Source organism: Numida meleagris, chromosome Z (genome assembly GCF_002078875.1).
Source record: "Numida meleagris isolate 19003 breed g44 Domestic line chromosome Z, NumMel1.0, whole genome shotgun sequence".
NCBI lineage: Eukaryota > Metazoa > Chordata > Aves > Galliformes > Numididae > Numida > Numida meleagris.
Genome location: NC_034438.1, coordinates 7684190 through 7701266, shown reverse-complemented (window position 1 = coordinate 7701266; position 17077 = coordinate 7684190). Strand labels below are relative to the sequence as shown.

Below are 17077 nucleotides of genomic sequence, written 5' to 3'. Positions count from 1 at the left end.
AGTGCCTGGAAAGAAATGATTGCTTCAGGGTCAGAATCAGTGTGGGAGCTGCTAGCTGCCAGCTCTAGCTTATACTGTCTAATAATTTGCCTGTTTATCCAACAAGATCTATACTTCCAAAGTTATTCTTGGTTGTTTTAATAATTCTTATTCTACCTAGCACCTTTGTAGTTTGTGTTCCATCGAGTTCAATATAAAATTAAAGCTCATCTTGATAAGAGCATGTACAGGATTACAGGTGAATATTTATCATGCCAAGTAGAGTGTGAAGTTTATAAGGGCATTTATAATACAGAAATTAACTCTGTTTATTTATAGGAGCTGGGAGCTGTGTCCCTAGATGGGTACTTTCATCTTTGGAAAGCTGAGCACACATTGTCGAAGGTACCTTTTCTGCTTTGGTGTTACTTTTTGAAAATGGTCTAGCAGTTACTGCTGCTTGCTGTTTTTCATCTGCTTTAAATGCTCGAAGAGAGCAGTGTGTGTAAAATAGTGAAAAGATTTGTAATAAAATAGAATGAACCCCTCTCAAAAATAAAGCTTCAGGAGTTAAACGTGCTGCTCTTAACCTTCTGCTGGTTCTGCAAGAATTGAGTGCACTATTGCACAGAGAGTGAGTACTTGTTTACCACTGTTTGTAAAGGAAGCTAAACATGCTGAAGTGTGATTATAGATTAAAATAAGACATATTTCTGTTCGTATATAAGGTAAGCCTTTTCAGCAGGGGACAGATGCATCTGTGTATCTGCTGAAGCAATAGCAGCAGCAGAGAAAAATGCAAAACCATTTGCTAAAATGTCCTTTGTTCTTGCAAATTCTGAAGCTCAGCCTTTAGCATCTCAGACTGATTCAGGTAAGGCATACTATCTCTTTCATGGAAGTCAAGTTGTTGCATTTCTCTTAAATTCTGTTTTCGTGCTGAACTTTTTAACTGTAGTTTTTGTGCTGCTATTTCCTTGAGCATAGCTTACAGATGTTTTCTGTTAATTTCTTGCTCTCTTATTGTAAAGAGTTGACATTTTTTTCTTCTTTGTTTCCAGTTACTCTCCACGAAATTGCCATACTGCAGGGAGAACGTGTGTTTGGCTTACGGTCAGGAGTGGTCAGTGTATGCAGTAGGATCACAGGCACATGTCTCCTTTCTGGATCCGAGGCAGCCTTCTCACAATGTTAAATCTGTCTGTTCCAAAGAACGAGGCAGTGGTAAGAAACTTATCAAAGGGTGCTTTAAGCTGTTTGCTTGCAGAAGTAGCAACTTAAGACTGCAGTAAGATAAGTTCTTGGTTTTTTTTAAACAAATAGGGTTTTCATGTGATTATTTAATTAACAGTAGATGTAAATTTTGCTTTCATGCCACTACTGTTTGAGGAAAACCAAGCTAAAAACAACTCTGAAATCAGATGATCTGTTATGATAAGCTAAACCATGGGAGTCCAGCCTTTTGGCTTATCTGGACTGGACTGAGTGAAGATGAATTCTCTTGGTCTATCTGTAAGATATATATTGTAGTTAATGTATATAAGTAACATAACTTATTTTTAAATGTCTTCTAATTAAGACATAAAAAGAGCAACAAAAACATACAACTAGTGGGATACTTCATCTTGTTTTTGTGAAACTAATGCATCAGTCTGGTTCAGTGGAAGTGGGTGTGATAATTTGTGAGTTCTCAAGGTGTTAATCCGATTTTTGATGAAATTTTACTCTTCCTGTATTTCATCCTTGAAAGTAGTTGCTCACAAATGTTCACTGCCAAAAAGCAATGATGCCGTTGAAGGCTAATTCTAAACAAACTGAGCTACCATTGTATTAGGTATCAGAGGAATAGATACTTAGTTTCCCTAACCAGGGACTTCCCAGAGGCAGTAGGTCTTTAGGGGAAAATTAATCAGAATGCTTTGGGGATGTTGCCAGCTTGGCAAGAATACCCAAGGTCCATGAATCCATATAACTGTATGGAAGTTACTTAGCAGTAATTGTGAGAAGAGTCAACTGGAAAATTACTATCTTTGTAACTTTTGTGTATAAATATTGTGTTGATAGTTTTGTGTGTGTGCTTGATCTGTGGGAAAACACTGAGCACCCAGGCTTGCACAATCCTCAAGTAAATAAGCAGTGTCTTTCCTGTAAGTATGATGATTGACTTACTGCACACAAGTCTGCTTTTGGGACAACAACATGAGTAAGGTGTGACTGTAGAGTGAGGAATGTTTTTCTCTCGTAAGATATGTCTTAATAAATTTTGGTAAAGGGGTGTGCATATTTTTTGCTGTTTGCAGGTCTGCGTTTAGCCAGTATCAAAAAGCGTAAAGTTATTTGCCATAACCTGAGTTAGCACTACTCTACACCCTCTCCATGTCTCAGTTTCAGTCCAGTCAGTGCCAGTTGTGCACTGGTGTTTGGTTGCTTAGTGATGGGCGTGCACTCAAGGCTAGGCCTGGCTGCTTGGTGAGGCAGGGACGTGGCCATGATGGCAGGGGGCAGCTGCAGGATGGCCTGGGATGGGCTGCATGGGTTGGACATGCTTGAGCTAAGCCATATGTCATCTAAGAAGTAAGGAACTTTTAAGAACACATTTTGCTTCCAGTTTTTTAATCTCTTACTCTGTTTTACTTCATATAAAAGCAAATGCAATTGTCTCATCACTATTAATACTGACTAGTCTTGCATTTTTGTATGGGAATAGATGAAAAAGCACGCTGTCTGCTCTTTGGTATCATATTTGGAGTCTGTGGTGTGAGTGTGTTCTTACTCTACTTTAAAAGCCATGACTGAGACTTTAATTTTCAGTGTATTTTTTTTACATATGAAATGTTCACTCTTAAAATAATACTAATCTGTAACTATTTTTTTATTTTTCTGATATGGATGCAGTCTGTTCAATTGAACCTTACACCAGGGCCAAGTATAAGGGCTTTCTGGGTGCATGCTCCCATGCACTTCTTCCCATGACCTTTATTTGGAAGCATGAGAAGAGGCACTGTGCTGCAATACCCCACTTTAAACTATATTAATCCATGGCTAAGAAGTTATTACTTATTTAACTCAAATCTGAGCATGCATATCTTCACTGGTTGGGTTATCAAAAGTGGAGGCCTATAGACAAGGGTCAAGAAATTTTTATTTACATTTACTAGAGTTTGTTCCCAGATAAATGTCAGGGCCTATTGCTTTCAGATATGGGAGGATTTTCTTTAGAATGAAAAATAGCACTTCACCAGCCCTGAACAGCTTACCAGCACCACTGACCTCACTGCCATTGAGGGCTCTTTGGAGGTCCTCTGCATGCTGTTACTCTCTAATATCATAGGGAATAAGTGCCAAGATGCTGGAGTGTGCTTCCTGGTGGTGTCCGGAAGTCTCTGCCCCAGATATGTCATCATCCTGATGGGAGTGATCTGTGTATAGGTAGTATCTCTGGGGCACTAGTTGGTGTCTATACAAGACCTTTGTTCAACGCTTTTTGTTATGTATAGTGGATGGTTCTCTCTTTATCCCTCAGTTGTGGGCACTTAAGTATTACTATTTCCCAAGATTCTGTGTCCTTTGATTTTCTGGTCATACCACTGGGACTTGGTGTGCTGCAGCATCTCTAGAAAGTAGGTTGTCATTTCATGGACTAAAACCTGGGTTGATTTCTAAGTGGTGTTATCTGAACACTGTCTGCTGCCACATGCACCTGATGACTCACAGAATCATGGAAGACTTGATTTGGAAGGGGCCTCAAAGATTGTCTCATTCCAGCAACCTTGCTTCCAGCAGGGAGGTTGCAACTTTGATGATCTTTGATGCCCCTTCCAGCCCAGGCCTTCTTTGATTGCTGAGCACTAGCTCAGGTTGCCCAGTGCCCCATCGCGGCAGACACTAAACACATCCAGGGATGGAGCAACACAAACGTGTAGGCAGCCTGTTCCAGTGCCTCACCACCCTCTCAATGAAAATCTTCCCCCTAACATCTGATCTGAATCTCCCCTCCTTTAGTTAAAGCCATACCCCGCTGTCCTATCACTATCTACTGATACAAAAAGTTGATTTCCCTCTTGTTTATAATCTCCCTTTAAATAGTGGAAGGCTGCAATGAGGTCTCCTGAGAGCCTTCTCTTCTCCAGACTAAGCCTTATCCCTCAGCCTGTATGTCTAGGGAATGTGCTGCAGCCTTCTGATCATCTTCGTGGCATCTCCTCTGGACATGTCCAAAAGCTCCACCTCTTTCCTAAGCTGGGGGCCCCAGACCTGGATGCAGTACTCCAGGTGGGACCTCACCAGGGCAGAGTACAGGGGGGACAATGGCCTCCATTGCTCTACTGGCCCCCCCGTCTTTCGATGCAACCCAGGATATAGTTGGTCTTCCAGGCTGCAAGTGCACACTGCTGGCTCATGTTAAGTCTTTCATATACCAGAATCTCCAAGTCCTTCTTAGCAGGGGCTGCTCTCAAGGACTTATTCTCCATACATATGTGACATTGCCCTGATGCAAGAGCAACGTTTGCTCTTGGCCTCATTCAGTTTACATGGGCCCACTGTTCGAGTTTGTCAAGGTCCGTTTGGATGGCATCCCTTCCTTCTGCCGTATCATCTGCACCACTTAGCTTGATGTGATCTGCAGACTTTCTGAGGGTGCACTCAATCCTTTCACCTATGTCACTGACAAATGTTAAAGAGTTCTAGCCCTCAGAGGGACTCCTGGGAGTCACCACTCATCACCAGCTGCCACCTGGACATAGAGCTGTTGACCACAGCCCTCTGGCTGTGACCTTACAACCAATTCCTTATGTACTGAATGCCCTTCGAACCCATATCTCTCCCCTGTAGAGAAAAGATGTGGGTATGAATGATACAGTGTAAAGAATACAAATATGTGAATTTCACACTCATTTCCTAACTTTGGCATTGTGTATAAAACCAGGTCAGAGAAAAGTAGTAACATAGTAAGTCTGGAACTGGGGCTGTTTTTTTACTCGGTATAACATCACCTACTTTCCATAGAAGGCAATTAATGCTTTTTAGTGTGTCTCACAAGTGTTGCTTTTCTTAACTGCTGTACAGGAAAATGCAGGGCCTTGAACTCTAGTCCTTGATCAGCAAGAGCAACTGCTTTCTGCTTGGCTGGCATGTAGTGTATTTTCATGTGCCCTTGACTTGTATTCTGGCAGCAGCAATGTTAATGTAGCGGGCAGAGCTTATGAAGCTCAGATTCTGTGTCAGCTCTTTGTGTACTACGCATCTGCAGTATGTAGGGCCTCCTTGTCTCATAGGAGTGAGACTCAATTTTCTGACCCAAATATTCAACACCACAGATAGTAGTACAGTCTCGTGAATGTTAGCTTGTCTTGGTCAGTTTTAGGCACAGGTTGTGCTTTTAGTTCAATATTACTGATCTGAGGTGTTACTTCAGCACCTTAGGAGCCAAGGAGAAGTGCTATTCTAAACGTCTTCTTAGTGGCGGGTACATCTCTTTTTCTTTCAGTTAAAGAGGAAGATCCACAGGTTTGTATTGTATAGTTTTTTACTAAAAAATAGCCCTGAAAAGTATGTTGTCTGCATTCACACTACGTTTCTGTGAAGCAAGTAGGTTGCTAGTCAAATGCACTTGTAGCAGAAATAGAAGATATTTCCTCTTCTGCCTTTCTCCCCTTACTCAAGTGCCTGCTGTTGCTGATTGCAGTGTTGAAAGGCTTCTGAATGTATTTGTCTTCCAGGGCCATGACCTTGTAATGGGGGGAAGAAAGATGTTTCTGACCTACTCATATGCATTTATAGCTGTGAATTGAACTGGAGATTCTTGTATGCATCTGGTAAATCTAATGTAGTACGTGTGAAATCTTCACAGTGGTTTCCCACTTATTATTATCCTGCAGACTTTAATTCATCTCTGAGACACAACAGTGTGGCTTTGCCTGTTCTAAGAGTGTGCCACAGATGCATGTGGCTGTGGATATAACATCAGGTTATGGTAGTGGAAGGATGAGGGTGTGTTTCTGGTTAGGACCCTAGAGGTGGAAACTCCCTGGCTGCGTCCACATCTTTTGGTGTGCATTCTAGCATGGACAAGTTCTGTGACTTCCAGTTTCACTTGGTATAGTGACAGTTTGCAAGTGGATCTTTTCCCCTCCTGTTTGAATATTTGCAATTTAGTGATGCTTTAAACAGGTCTATGAAACCAAAGAGTGTATAACACAGCATCATGTTGTACAGGAAGGGGAAGCATAGAAATGGTAGAATTTCCTCTGTGTAGGTGAGTAGTTTGGGGTAGGGTGCTTACACAGAGTGAACCGTTGCACAGTAAATAAGAGAGCAGATGACAGGATGTCTTGCAACTTCCTATAAGGAGATGTACAGAATTTCCCTGAGACTGTTTCTGAGAAATGTGATGATGTTCGGGTTGTAGGATACCTTCTCTGCTCTCATTGCTAGGTGGAGTGTTGGAGATGCCAGCTGTAAAGATTGTGCACTTATTTGAGAGTACTGAATAATTATTCTTAGAGTTCAAAATTATTTAAGATCTTGATGTGTCTTAGTATCAAAATGATTAGCAATTATTATAGTTACACATGCATAGAGCTACCTTTGTTGATGAGCAAAATGCATTTGGTGACAGCTGAGAATAATTTTCTTATATGGCCATTTAGCACAGCTTGGCAGGTAGCTAGGTAGGGGTGAGCTCGTGGGAAACACCAGTCAGGCATTCTTTTCACTTTGTGTTGCCCTGTACTTGCTCATGCTGTGTTTACTTAGAGGCTCATTGCAGTCAGAGCAAGGCTTCTCTTGATCTTAAGTGTCTTACGATCTTTGCTTATCTGGTGGAACTGCAGCCTGTTGAAAGTGGAGTATCTTACTATGCACCATCAGTGAAGCAGATGGCCTCCGAGGAGAAGGGGAATCATATGCATAATTGAAGCTGCTTCTTCAGTAGTGCAAGTGGGATTTATCTGCTCTGCCCCACAGCAGTGGGTAAATTGATATGATGTGGAGAAAACTAGTAGGTAGTTTTTGTTAAAGAAAATATTAGACGTCAAGCAGTGGCACTGCAGAACCAAAGCATGCCTTGTCCTCACTGAATTGTGTGTTGTTTCTCTGTTTGACAGGCATTCGATCAGTGAGCTTCTATGAACACATCATCACTGTGGGAACAGGGCATGGTTCCTTATTGTTCTATGATATCAGAGCCCAGAGGTTCCTGGATGAAAGGCCCCCACGTGCCTGCTATGGACAAAAGCAGAAATTAGGGGGGAGTGAAATTTTGAAGCTGACTACAGGGAAAGGTTGGCTGGTGAGTAGCTTGTAGCCACAGAGCTCAAACGAGTTGTTTTTATGGTAACTGTGTGAAATGCATCCCAGTAAAACCATGATCATGTAGCTGGTAACTGTAATAATGAAAACGAAGAAATGCTCCAAAATTGTTTTCACAGACACTTTATGTAAGGATCTGGAATAACTGGTTGCTTGAATGTAAGGTGGACTACTCTGCTTGTGCACTGAATCATAAATGAGCTAGATTTTATACCTTTCATTGCAATCAAAAGTATAGGCTTCTAGTTGTTAATACCTCAAACACAAAATGTTGTCTTCCTCTAAGACATGCTAATTTAACGTGGTTTTCAAATTAAGAGTTTTGATTAAACTGTATACAGTTTTAAAAACTGTGCCTTCCTAAAGTAATGCTGTGACAGGTACTTGAGTTCAATTTCCTGTATTTTACTATAATGCAGTTAATGGAGAGAAGTTGGACAAAGCCATTATCTTTTCTATCATTGTGCAACTTTAGAAACTAGTGAAACTTGATACCTTCCCTACCCTTCACCCTATCTGCCTCAATGTTTCGTGCAAACCTCCTCTGAAAAAGCTTCAGGAAGTCTCTGGAGTCTTCCAGTTCAAGTTGATCTGTCTGAAGCTTCAGGAGTTATTAACAGAAAAAAAGATCCCTTTTAGGCCCTGGAAACGACATTCTGCTTCTGTGAAACAAGGCTTTCTGTTTGTTTGGCAACAATAACAATCTAAACTTTCCTTTAACAGAATCATGATGAAACCTGGAGGAATTATTTTTCTGAAATTAATTTCTTCCCAAATGCTGTTTACACCCACTGCTACGACTCATCTGGAACAAAGCTCTTTGTGGCAGGCGGCCCCCTTCCTTCAGGACTTCACGGGAATTACGCTGGTCTCTGGAGCTAATGATAACTCTTTACAAATGCTGATCCTTACACAGTTTTCTACTTTCTTTTCCTTTGTTTTAACAATGAATGAAACTGTGTGATACCATTGAATTTTGGTTTAAGTACAAGTTATTTTTTGGCAGAGCTTTCTGTTGGCCTCCAACAGTTCTACACATCTCTTTGAACCAGTTCTTTGCTTTAACCTCCTCGATCCTTTATATGATGGGTGTTTGATATCTCTCTTTATTTTATTTACTCCAAATGACTCTTTCCCCACATTTAGGCTATCTTGGCCACGTGCCCCCTCCCCTACTTTGCTGCGAGGTAGGATTCCTTTCTAATAGAGTGGTTGCTCCTGTGCTTTCTGTGAAAGTCCAGGGGCTGTGTGAGTGCAGGTACTTTGTGTCAGTTACATTACCTGGAGTGAGGACTACTTGTAATTAAAAAATATTAAAAATATTTATAAGAGATAAGCTACTACTTTATCTGCAGAGCCTGGCCCTGGCCTGGGTTGATCTTATTTTTTAAAAGTACAAGTCTAATGATACTGTTTATATGTAAAGGAATACAGTAATTTTAAGCTGTACTCATTGGAGCCCAGGGACAGACTCCCCAGGGGTGTTACCCATCAAGCCCAAACTGCAGAAGCACAGGAGTTCTCAAAAGTGCATTTACATTTTAATTGTAGTTTTCAGCAGAGCCAGGAGCAAAAACATGATCTTCTGTTCCTGTACTTGATCCAGGTATCAGCTTGCACAGCTGGAGTTTGAGTAGACTGTTCTGCAGCATGGCTGCTGCAGAATAACATCACATTGAGGGCCTGCAGAGGTGATGAAAGGAAATGGGGGCTGGGGATACGAGTTTTAATGACAAGAAAAAGTGAACTAAACTATTTTCTGAGCGAGCCAAGGTTCCCAAGTATGCTGCTGTGGTAGCTCGTGGGTTATTTTTAGACTGCCTAAAGCCCAGGTTTTTTGTCCCAGGTTATGCAATTTTTTCAATTTTTTATGTGTTCTGGTTGTTAAGGTTGTTATCCATCTCCTCTGATAAGCCAATGGAATAAAGAAACTATTTTTTCCTCTAAGGTTAAAGAGTATGTCTCAGACTTGTCTAATGCAGGCTAAAAGCTTACCACGTAGCAAGATAACTTGCTGTTAGTTCATGTTGCATTAGTATCCACTGTCATCTAGCTTGCTATAGGAGATGTTTGGTCTTTTCCCTAGGCTCCCCTACTGCCTTCTCTGTTTGAACTCCCTTGAATTTCACTTGGGACTGTGGGTGGGGTGAACAGATCCAGTGCCTTTTGGGTCCAGCTGTGAAGTGTATGTGCTTAAGCATGGTGATCTTATCTAATACCAGGCTAAAATGCAGGGCTCTGGAGTGCTATTCCTGGTCTTCCAGCAGGCACCAGGAACTCTTGCCTTGTTACCATCTTCTGCTGGCATGAATGCTGGAGCAGAGTGCATGCCTTGGCCTCGCTGTTTTGGTGCCAAATGAGCAGTTGAAGCTGAGGAAAAAAGGCAAGACTGGGACATGCTCTTTTCTCCTGTCTCTGCTGGAGATTACAGCTGCCACAGTAGAGTGACTCTGTTTTCTGCAAGAGTTCCTGCCATATTCATCAGAGCTACTTACCACAGTCTGATTGTGTCCTTGCAGTCCCTCTTGTCTTCGTACCCAGCCTCTCCATTGGTAGTGCCAAGCAGTGAGGCCCTGGCTTGCATCTTTGACTGATGGGATTACACAATGTAACAGTTTGTTCCTGAGAGGGAGCAGGCTGGTTTATCTGGCATTAGGCAGCAAGGAGAGAAGGTAACTAATTGTAGCAGACCGTCAGTCCTTTCTTCCTGCTATTCAACTTTTCAGGAATGTGGGATCTTGTGCTGCTATTGATTGTAGGAAGCTGTTCATTTTACCTCTCACCTCTTTTAAGTAGACTACATTTTTCGTATTTATAATCACATGCAATCAAACTAGTGACTTATATGTTCAGTCATGCCCAGCTTGCAGTACTGGGAGACAACCCCTCAACAACAATCAGGTGTTAGGTAACAGACATTCCCATGGAAGCCGAACCTACAGTGCAATGTAAACTTGAGCATAGCATTGCGAGTGATGCCCACTCTCTTCACAGACACCTTGTTCCTGGTCATTCCTCCAGCCTTCCCCATTGTACAGTCAGCTCAGCCAAGGAGAAGTGCTGCTGTTCTCCCCAGGAGTTTTCTGGGACTGTTGTAAAGAATTGAGTTCATTTGTTTTGTTCCTTCATCAGTGCTACTGGTGTTAGTCCAAGGTGAGTAAATTACCAAAGAATAGTAAGTAGGTGTTTGTTCATAGACTCAGTTGTTCATTTTCCACGTAAATCCATTTTAAAATACTTTGCAAGAGTGCCCAGAGACCTGACCGGATTTAGTCTGTCCACAAAGGTTGCATTTGTATTGTGAGTGATTCTTGTGACTCCCTTAATGAGGGAGACTCCTGAATTTCATTATGGGGATATTTTTGCTGCCTCTGTTTGAAGCCTTTGGCAGCGTTTTTGTATCTTAAAGATGAAGATAATTGTGTATCAGTTACTCTTCTGTAGAATTTCATCCTCTTTCTTCACTTTGAGCACTTGCTTTGTATATAGCTTGCAGCTGCAGAGTTACAAAATTAAAGTTGTGTTCCATCTATATTAAGTGGTGGTTTGGTGTCTTAATTTTTGCCCTTCAGCTGAGAGGGACTAATTGACCTTGTGATGAACAGATGTCCCTCACCTGGTGCAAATGTGAAATAAAGCAGGCTTATTAAGAGTGTGGAGGTTGCCTGTTTTGTTCGATTGCAAGAAACCAAGAACAGATTGGCCATCAGTCACTGCATCTCAGCAACACAGCAGCATCTTACAGCAGCTAGGTGGGAGCTCTGAGATCCATCTGTGGTGGTCTGATACTCTTGTTTTCTATAAGCCCACATTTCCAAGGTGTCTGAGAGGTTCTTAATCACTCTGTTGCAACTGCTGCTATAACTTGGTCACTCATCTTGGATACAGCTCATTCCTAGGAGTACATGCTGTGTGATGCAGGCAGAGCTGACCCTCTGGCTAGCTCCTGCTGCACTAGCCGTACACCCCCCCTTCTGGCTTGAAGTCAAGTGAAAATTGCCCATTGTGCACTGCTGGTCACCCCAGAGCTGCAACCCATGATGTGACCTCCACTTAAAATAAGTTTGAGTGTTGCAATGCCTTCATAGCTTATTTTAAAGGCTTTGAGGTGCATACACCAGGGATTTGTCCATGTTGCATACAAGGAGAGCAGAAATACAGCCACATCTTGTCTGAAGGGGTGTCCTGTGTGTGCTTTCTCTTGCTTCTGCACTTCATTGTGGTGAGGATGGGCAAGAGAGAGCACAAGAAAAGAAGAAAGCCCAGCTGGGTGGTACTGCTCTCAGAACACTTGATTTTAATAACGTTGGGGGAATGCTTATTGGTTGCTGAGGAGGTACTTGTAAAAGGGCTTAATCAGAAACATTTTCAGAGAGGTCAAGTGGCTGTCCCTTCCATTCTTTTTTATTTTTTCCATGTTAATTTTTTAGGACTTAAATTAGGAGGTATCTTTTTACTTACTATGCTGTGTTTCTTCATCAAAACCATGTGGTGTTTTGTTATTTAAAAAAAAAAAAAAACCTGCTCTTGTCAGAAAGGAATCTTCATGATTGAAAATTGAGTGCCATCTTCTAGTAGCCTCTAATATCCCTCTGGGATTGAAAAGGTCTGAGTGCACACAGACCCAACATGGGGTTCCAGCACTGGTGGAATGGGAAAGTGTAGGCTGCCTGACCACTTCTGGACTGGAAAAAAAAATCAATCAAATAAAACACTTGATTACATACAAATCCTGTTCCTCGGGCTGAAGCCAAAAGAGGGATGTATAAAAAGCCTTGCAGCATACAGTGGGCTGTCTCTAGTTCTGGATGTCAGTTCTTTGATCTCAGAACAAAAATCTAGGAATCAATACTTGGTTTTCTTAGAAACTGCTTTTTTAGATTCCCTTATTAAGAGGGAAATTTCAGGTGCTGAATTTTAATCTCATTGAACTTGTACTTTTTTATTTACCCATTCACCTGGTCTCATTTCCTTTTCAAGGCCTCCCACAGTCTCAGGGTGTATAAATCACTATGACTCATCCAAATAATGCTGAAAATGGACCAACCAGAGGTTAATGTGCCTTTCTCTTCTGGTACCTTGATCTTTGTAAAGTTATCTCACAAACTCGTCGCTGTCTTAGGGCTGGATGCATGCATTGTCTTTTTCTAAGATGAATGTGTTGAAGTTGCAACAGGTTTGTACTGTTAACTTTTTGTGACTTGTTTCATTTGTTTTAGGATCTGGTGTAGGCAAAAATCAATGCACTGGTTTGTCTTGGAATAAATCTTACCTGTGACTTCTGTCAGTGCTTGCTTTTTTGTTAACGTGTGCTCAGATGCTGGCTCTTCCCCATCGCCTCTGATGTAATTGCATATGATGCACAAACTACAGAAGGTGTTTTAAAACGTGTGCTGATCACAACTTGTTGCCTGAGGGCAGAATGCCCTACAATGAACTGTTTTTAATGTTGTTTTTTTATTCCAAATATGTTTAAAGCTCCAAAGCTCAGAGGGTGAGGTGGAGATCAGGACGTGCTGACACTTGCTGGCTTTTGTTCTGAATCCAGGTTCTGATGTTAATAACTGCAATTCCATCTGTTTAACAGAGCCTTTCTCAGCTTGCTGTTTCTGTCATGAACTGTGTCAAACAGCACTGTGCCCTGAACGATCTCAGAAGCTGTCGAAGGCACCAGTAATAGCTCTTCAAATGTTATAGTGCATGTTTTTACCTGCTGTGTGAAACTTTAAAGTTATTGACGCAGCTTGCAGTGGGAAGCTGTTGGGAGCAGGCAAAAACTAGCCTGTCTGCTGGTGGGCCTTGCTGTTCAGAGTTTGTGTATGTTTTTTCCTCTTTGAAAGGTGTTTTTTTGTTTCCCAAGACAAAGGCATAATGTGTTTGGCTTTGTTTTCCGAATTGGCAAATTATATCTTTATTCTTAAACTGACATCTGGAGTTTGAGCTGGGTTTCTGCCTTTTATGCAGATAGAGTGTGATTGATACAAGATGTCTATTCCCAGTTAATCTGATCCTAAAAGCATGGAAATGGGAGCACTTCTTCACTTCCTGTCATCTTAAATGGGCATATATATCCATAACTAACTGAAGTTCTGAATTCTGTTGAACCATGAGATTACCTTTGTCTTTAGAAGCAGCATGACTAGCTGTCAACCTGCTTACCTTAATACATCGTCTCAGAGCTCTATGGTTTGTGTGTTCCCTGTTATAGCTGATCTTGGTACCGGCAGCATGAGTTTAACCTTTTAGTTCTTGTCAACTCTAGAGTTTCTTCAAAACTAAGGCCTTGTTTTTATCAGTCAGTTTCCAGTAGAACAGATCGGTTTCACTTTATTTTGTGAACTTCAGTGCTTTCCACTTCTGACATTTCTTCCTAGTTCAAACTCTTAACAGTCTTCAAAGCTTCTTACCTGGTCTGGAAAATATCAGGTCAGAGTGAGAAGAACCTGTGGCCCACTGTAGAAAGATCTCTCTGTTCTTTTACCATAAACTTCAATTACTGTCTAGACAACTCAGATATGGAGACTCCGCTCTTGCAAGGTCTACAGAGACTGAAATTCTCACACACCTGTACTGTACAGTGGATGTCAGGAGATTGTGAAGTAAATTAAGGTGCCCAGCATTGGTGCAATCCTTGCTTAAACTGATCAGTGGTGCTTTGGTCAGCTAGGAAATTGGAATCTGTGGCTGTTATGTCAACACTGCAGCTAAAGATCTCTGAGCAGAAAGGAAGGAGGGCGCATCTCTAATTTTGTGCTGATTTTTTGATCCCATTTGGAGGCTTTCTCCACATGTGTGCATGTAATAGATTATGAAAAAAAATGTAAGTAGAGCTAAACTCTAACCCTGTGCTTAAAAGGCAAAAGTTGTTACAATTAGCTTTGGCCAGCAGTAATACCCAAGGCTGCTCTGCACTCAGACGAGCCAGTGTTTGAGCAGTGGAAGCTGTGAGGTTTTGCTCCATCGTACTTCATGCTTATGTCACTACAGAACCGCTCCCAGAACTTGCAAAGCTACTGCTGTCATCTTTGGATGAGGTGTGAAGATGACATGGGAAGAATCAGTGGTCAGTTGCTCTCTCCCTCACCACTGAAGCTTACCAGTGTGCTTGTCTCTTCGTTTTCATGATGACTTAGAGCACTGTGCTTTGCTCCCACCCACCTCCATGCACTTTGAGCTGGGATGGACCAGAAGGGCCCTGTCTGCAGCTCCATCTTGTTCAAAATGCATTGTCTCCATGCTCGGTCTCTGCCTTGCTCCCTTCTTGCTGCTCCTCTGGACTCCAGAAGGTTCTTTGCTGTCTCATGGTTTACCCAGGTACCAGACCTGCAAGGCTTGGGGCCGCTTGTATGAGCCCTGCTGCAGCTCGAGACTTCAGTGCTTGCTTGAAGCATGCTGAGTCGGGGCCTCACCATCTGCCTGCTCCTGTTACTCAGCCCTGATGTCTGCCCCAGCTGGTATCCCCCCTTTCAGCCTGAAGGGCTTTGCTCCAAGTTCATTCCTGTACCAGCCATGAAGGACTTGCTGGTTATTTCAGTTGGCTTTTATTTTTCTCATTCTGGGATTCACTGCAAATGTACAAAATCCTACTGATTTCACAGCTCTCTCCTGGACATGGTACAGGGGCCCACCCTAGTGAGGCATTGGTATTATTTGTCTACTTCTAAGGTGTGCAGAAACAAGGATTTCCTGAACAATTTTTAGGGAGGAGAAACAGCTGCATACGCACAAATGGAATGGTATCTCTGGATGGAATAGGTGAGGGAGCAGTTTAAGAACTTAAAATATAGGAACAGAGTAACTGAGGCTGTTCTTATTGCTTTAAAAGGAGATTTGTTTTATAACCCACAGAAAGTTGCAGTGTTAATGGGGGTTCTGTTCATCGACATAAAATGTGTGCCTGAATGACAATGCAGAAGTCAGTGTCTTGTTTGTTATGCAAGAATTTTAACTGCAGACTGATTTGATTCTTGTTCTGAAGTGTTACCATCCATACCACAGTCCTTACTGGTGCCTCCCAAGCACCATGCAGCACTGCCCCAATCTAAAAGGAAAAAGGGAGCATGGAGCAGTGGAACCTGCTGAACTTCGTTGCTTTGCAGAGACACCGGACAAAAGAAACCAGGTTCCATCTGGCTTAAATACAGCTTTAAACCAGTGCAGCTCCTCTCAGATCAGCACCCCTTCCTACCTTCTCCTCTGTTTAGATGGGAATACAAAAGTAAACATAGCAATATGTGATCCAATTGACATGCTTGCAGATGGAACATGGGGTTTTTGAAATGCAAAGACTGAGATTTCCAGTTATGTGGAAGAACTTGGTGTGAATGCAAGAGTTTGGATCTTTGATTACAGCTCTTCTGCCAGCTTGCTAAATGCAGTCAAGTACTCTGGACTCTTCTGAATAAGGCTGTGGTAGAAGAGCTGTGAAGGTGCAGGCTGGAACTGATCATTTTTGGTCGCATCTGTGTTGTTTAACCACACTGACGATGTAACAGTGATTTTTACAGGTTGCTTCCCATGTCTCAGTCGGGGCTCTTAATTTGCTTTTGGGGAAAACTGTTAATAGGTGCATTTCCAGATCAAATTAAGAGCTTTGTTTTCCATCTTATATTAACCGGGTTACTGTGTTCTCATGCCAGAAGGACTTTGCTCTTTGAAAAAGCATGTTAGTGTATGTGGCAATGACCCATGCACTTTTTAAATACCTAAACCTGTGTGTTTTCACCTGAGCGTCGTTAACCATGCTGTAGTCTGACAAATGAATCTTTTACTACTGCCCTGTTCTACAGATAATTGTAATTAACTGCAGTTTGTTTTTCCGATACTTGAAGTTGCGTGATCTGAAAATTGGTGAGCAAGACGTATTTGTGCATCTTACTATGGGTATCTCTAAATAAAATGCATTTGTATAGCGTGTTGGCTTGGCTGATGGCTTCCTTTCTTGCTAGTCCTTCCGCAACAAGTAAACCAAAGGCAGCCTGAGAGTGAGCAGACTTGTGCTTCTCTCTTTAGCAGTCTGGCATTTGTGCAGACGTGGCTGCTTCAAAGGAAATAGTGAACTGTTTTTTTTGGTTTTGTTCCCTCTCCCCTCACCTTTTGCCAGTGACCGCACTGACACCCAAGGACAGGTTCTCAGCCTTCTCACAGTTTAAACATCAGTCATGTTTGCTGTGTGGCTGCAGTAACAGTCCTTACTTCCATAGAAGATAGTCACAGCTCTGCCCTTAGATATATCAGGCTCTTCAGAATACCTTAGTTCTGTTTTCTTCTGTTACCTCATTGCCCTGAAGCAGCAGTTTCCTCTTAGAGGGACTGGATCTCTGGGTATAGAATGGACCAATGTTGGCTGTGTGACACTAAGTCTTAAAAGAGAATCTTGTGCTCCAGAGCTGCATCTGTAGCACTAGATCTGCCTCCATGTTTTCATTGCTCAAGAGTGGGGTCTCTGTCCAGCTGTCTTATTTCTCTGTCTTACCTTCCCTCCCTAGAACTAGAAGGGTTGGTTTGAGAGGAATGTCCTCACAACGTTATAAGCTCTATGTTAGGAGTTAAAACTGTGTGCCAAATGCTGCTTCTGCATCCCCGTTTTTCTCTCACTTGGCCTTGCCATGAGCTGCTGGTTTCCACAGTAGTTTGTCATGGAGAGACTGCAGCGTTATATGCAAGGTATTAGAGACCATGCCTCTAGAAGAACCGTCTCTGCTTCCTGCAGTGCTGTAACAGGTGTACCTGAGGCTTGAAGATGCCTGAAAAAGAAAGAAAAGTCCAAAAAACATGTGTATACTGT

The 17077-nt window shown here is 42.2% G+C and overlaps 1 protein-coding gene across 2 annotated transcripts in view; it reads left to right on the top strand.

Annotated features, from left to right (window-relative positions):
• Positions 1–16204, top strand: part of DCAF12 (DDB1 and CUL4 associated factor 12) — a 35650-nt gene extending 19446 nt beyond the window's left edge. For both annotated transcript variants that reach the window (XM_021380347.1, XM_021380348.1), the window contains exons 6-9: positions 319–384; positions 1041–1203; positions 7086–7270; positions 8014–16204. In XM_021380347.1, coding sequence (XP_021236022.1) covers positions 319–384; positions 1041–1203; positions 7086–7270; positions 8014–8172 — 573 coding nt within the window. In that variant the 3' untranslated portion in view covers positions 8173–16204. The remainder of the gene's footprint in view (positions 1–318; positions 385–1040; positions 1204–7085; positions 7271–8013) is intronic.